The sequence below is a fragment of the Contarinia nasturtii genome, unplaced genomic scaffold, assembly GCF_009176525.2.
Source record: "Contarinia nasturtii isolate CC-2019 unplaced genomic scaffold, AAFC_CNas_1.1 Cnas_scaffold_2481, whole genome shotgun sequence".
NCBI classification, from domain to species: domain Eukaryota; kingdom Metazoa; phylum Arthropoda; class Insecta; order Diptera; family Cecidomyiidae; genus Contarinia; species Contarinia nasturtii.
The window spans coordinates 1-1,852 of NW_022199802.1; the positions used below are offsets into that span (position 1 = coordinate 1).

The 1,852-nt window shown below is 37.4% G+C and overlaps 1 protein-coding gene across 2 annotated transcripts; it reads right to left on the reverse strand.

Annotated features, from left to right (window-relative positions):
- Positions 1 to 6: 6 nt before the first annotated feature.
- On the reverse strand, positions 7 to 1,835 carry LOC116348485. 2 transcript variants are annotated; one of them, XR_004201816.1, is made up of 5 exons: positions 1,300 to 1,835; positions 1,074 to 1,202; positions 555 to 948; positions 437 to 471; positions 7 to 226 (listed from the first exon to the last, which is right to left on the reverse strand). XR_004201816.1 is itself a non-coding variant. In XM_031779508.1 (4 exons), the coding sequence occupies exons 1-3, from the start codon at positions 1,428 to 1,430 to the stop codon at positions 591 to 593; spliced, it is 618 nt and encodes a 205-aa protein (XP_031635368.1). In that variant the 5' UTR covers positions 1,431 to 1,835; the 3' UTR covers positions 384 to 471; positions 555 to 590. The 2 variants fall into 2 exon arrangements, 1 of the variants encoding a protein (XP_031635368.1); XM_031779508.1 differs by lacking the exon at positions 7 to 226 and having other exon boundaries at positions 384 to 471.
- Between the last annotated feature and the right edge of the window lie 17 nt (positions 1,836 to 1,852).

A 1,852-nucleotide genomic window follows, 5' to 3' on the forward strand; every position in this document is an offset into this window, starting at 1 on the left:
TTTTTTTTATAACTGTAGTATGTATTAATAAGAAGGTAATTGAGACGGTTTTCTTGTCAAGCACAATAGATTTCAGTGACCATACAGAAATTAATTTTTGTGGCGATTGCCGACTTTTCATTTCATAATCTCTTATACTTGTATGGTGCGTCATGAATTTCCTTATCATGATACACGTGGCGTCTCACGAGTATTTTGTGTGTACATTTCTTTTGATAAGGAATACCTAAGGGGAGAATCACAAAAGAAAAGAATAAAATTTAAAATAATCGATAAGTAATCGGAGAATAATCGAAAAAATAATCGGAAACATATAATGAAAAAATTGCAAAGCAATAGCCACAACAACAATAATGTCCAGCAATTGCTTTAAATTGAGATTTGGTAGTTGTAATCGTCGATTCTGTGGAAGAGAATAAAAAAAATACTAGCTTACTATAGAATAGTACTTCTGGGTCTGCTGGTCACTACCTAGATACATACAATAACAGAGAAACAAACAATGAACATAAATTGCAGTAGATGAAATGAAATTGATTCGAATTGAAACATACCCCCCCGGGAACGACCGCAGATACATTTCTTTAACTTTATGCTGCTTGATTACGACGATTCGCATGATTCGGTCGATTTGGACGGATCACACGATCGGGATTTTGTTGTCTATAGGCTACAGCACTCATATTGAAAACAGGATTTATTGGAATTCCACTCAACATACACTTGGCTTTATAGATCATATTGCGTGAAGCGTTATGGTCACGATCCATAACCACGCTTCGAATTCGATTCGGATTGTCGGCTGGCGTTTCAAATGTTCGTGTTTTTGGTCTTGCGCCAACTACTGGAATCTTCTTTCTATAACTACGATGTGTTTTCACAGTGTACTCGCGTGGAACTGGGAGAACAGCATTCCGGCCCGATTCACAGTTTTGGCAAACTAGGAAGCTTTTTATTTGTACATTGGAAACAAACGACAAAAGAAAATTTACAATGAATTTCATGTTTTCGGTTTTGTTTTTGTTTTTGTGGTCGTTTTTGACTCAGTACTATGTATTAAATCATTAACTTACCGATCCTTAATGTTATGTCTCGTAAATCCTTTTCGTACTCTTACATCAATTGGTCTTTGTGTCATCTGTTGACACCTACTGCAATACATAGATGTACCTCTCTCATTGATATCAATTCTCATTGCATACCTGTGGGCATACACATTGAATGTGTGAATGGAAATAATGCAGAAATTAGTAAACAAATACCGGGAAAACACAAATACAAAAACATATACATTCATACCGATCAATTGTGTGCGTAATCGCTGCTTCGGGTGTACGCAAATGGCCTTTAATTGGTGAATTGGCCGCAATTTTCGCATTTCCATGAGCGTATACGATGGTTTGTTGCTCACGCGGTATTTCCTTTTCCATTTGTGTAACTTCACGTGCAATTTGATGGGCCGTTTTTTGTGTTTGCACGTATTTATCGAATGTGAGTTTTGCCACACATGGCCGGTACTTCACTTCGCTTGCCGCTTGGAAAATATCCAGTTGGTATCTTAGATACAAATCGTAATTCAGACTACTCGGCGATGGTGTTTCGATATAAATATTACGATTTTCACGTAAGAGACGACATTCGTTTTCGTATGCACCAGTGTATTCCTTTAACTTTTTCTTTCTTTTGTGAGTTCCAACACGGTGGTGCCATTGTTTGGCCTTCAATCGATAACTTACTTCGGTTTTTCGATAACTTACTTTCGGTCCAAGTCGAGAGTATTAGCCGCTATTAAAACTTTTGCGCCGGGATCGTTGCCAATTATCTTTTTGATTTGGCCAGCATCGAATGCAGC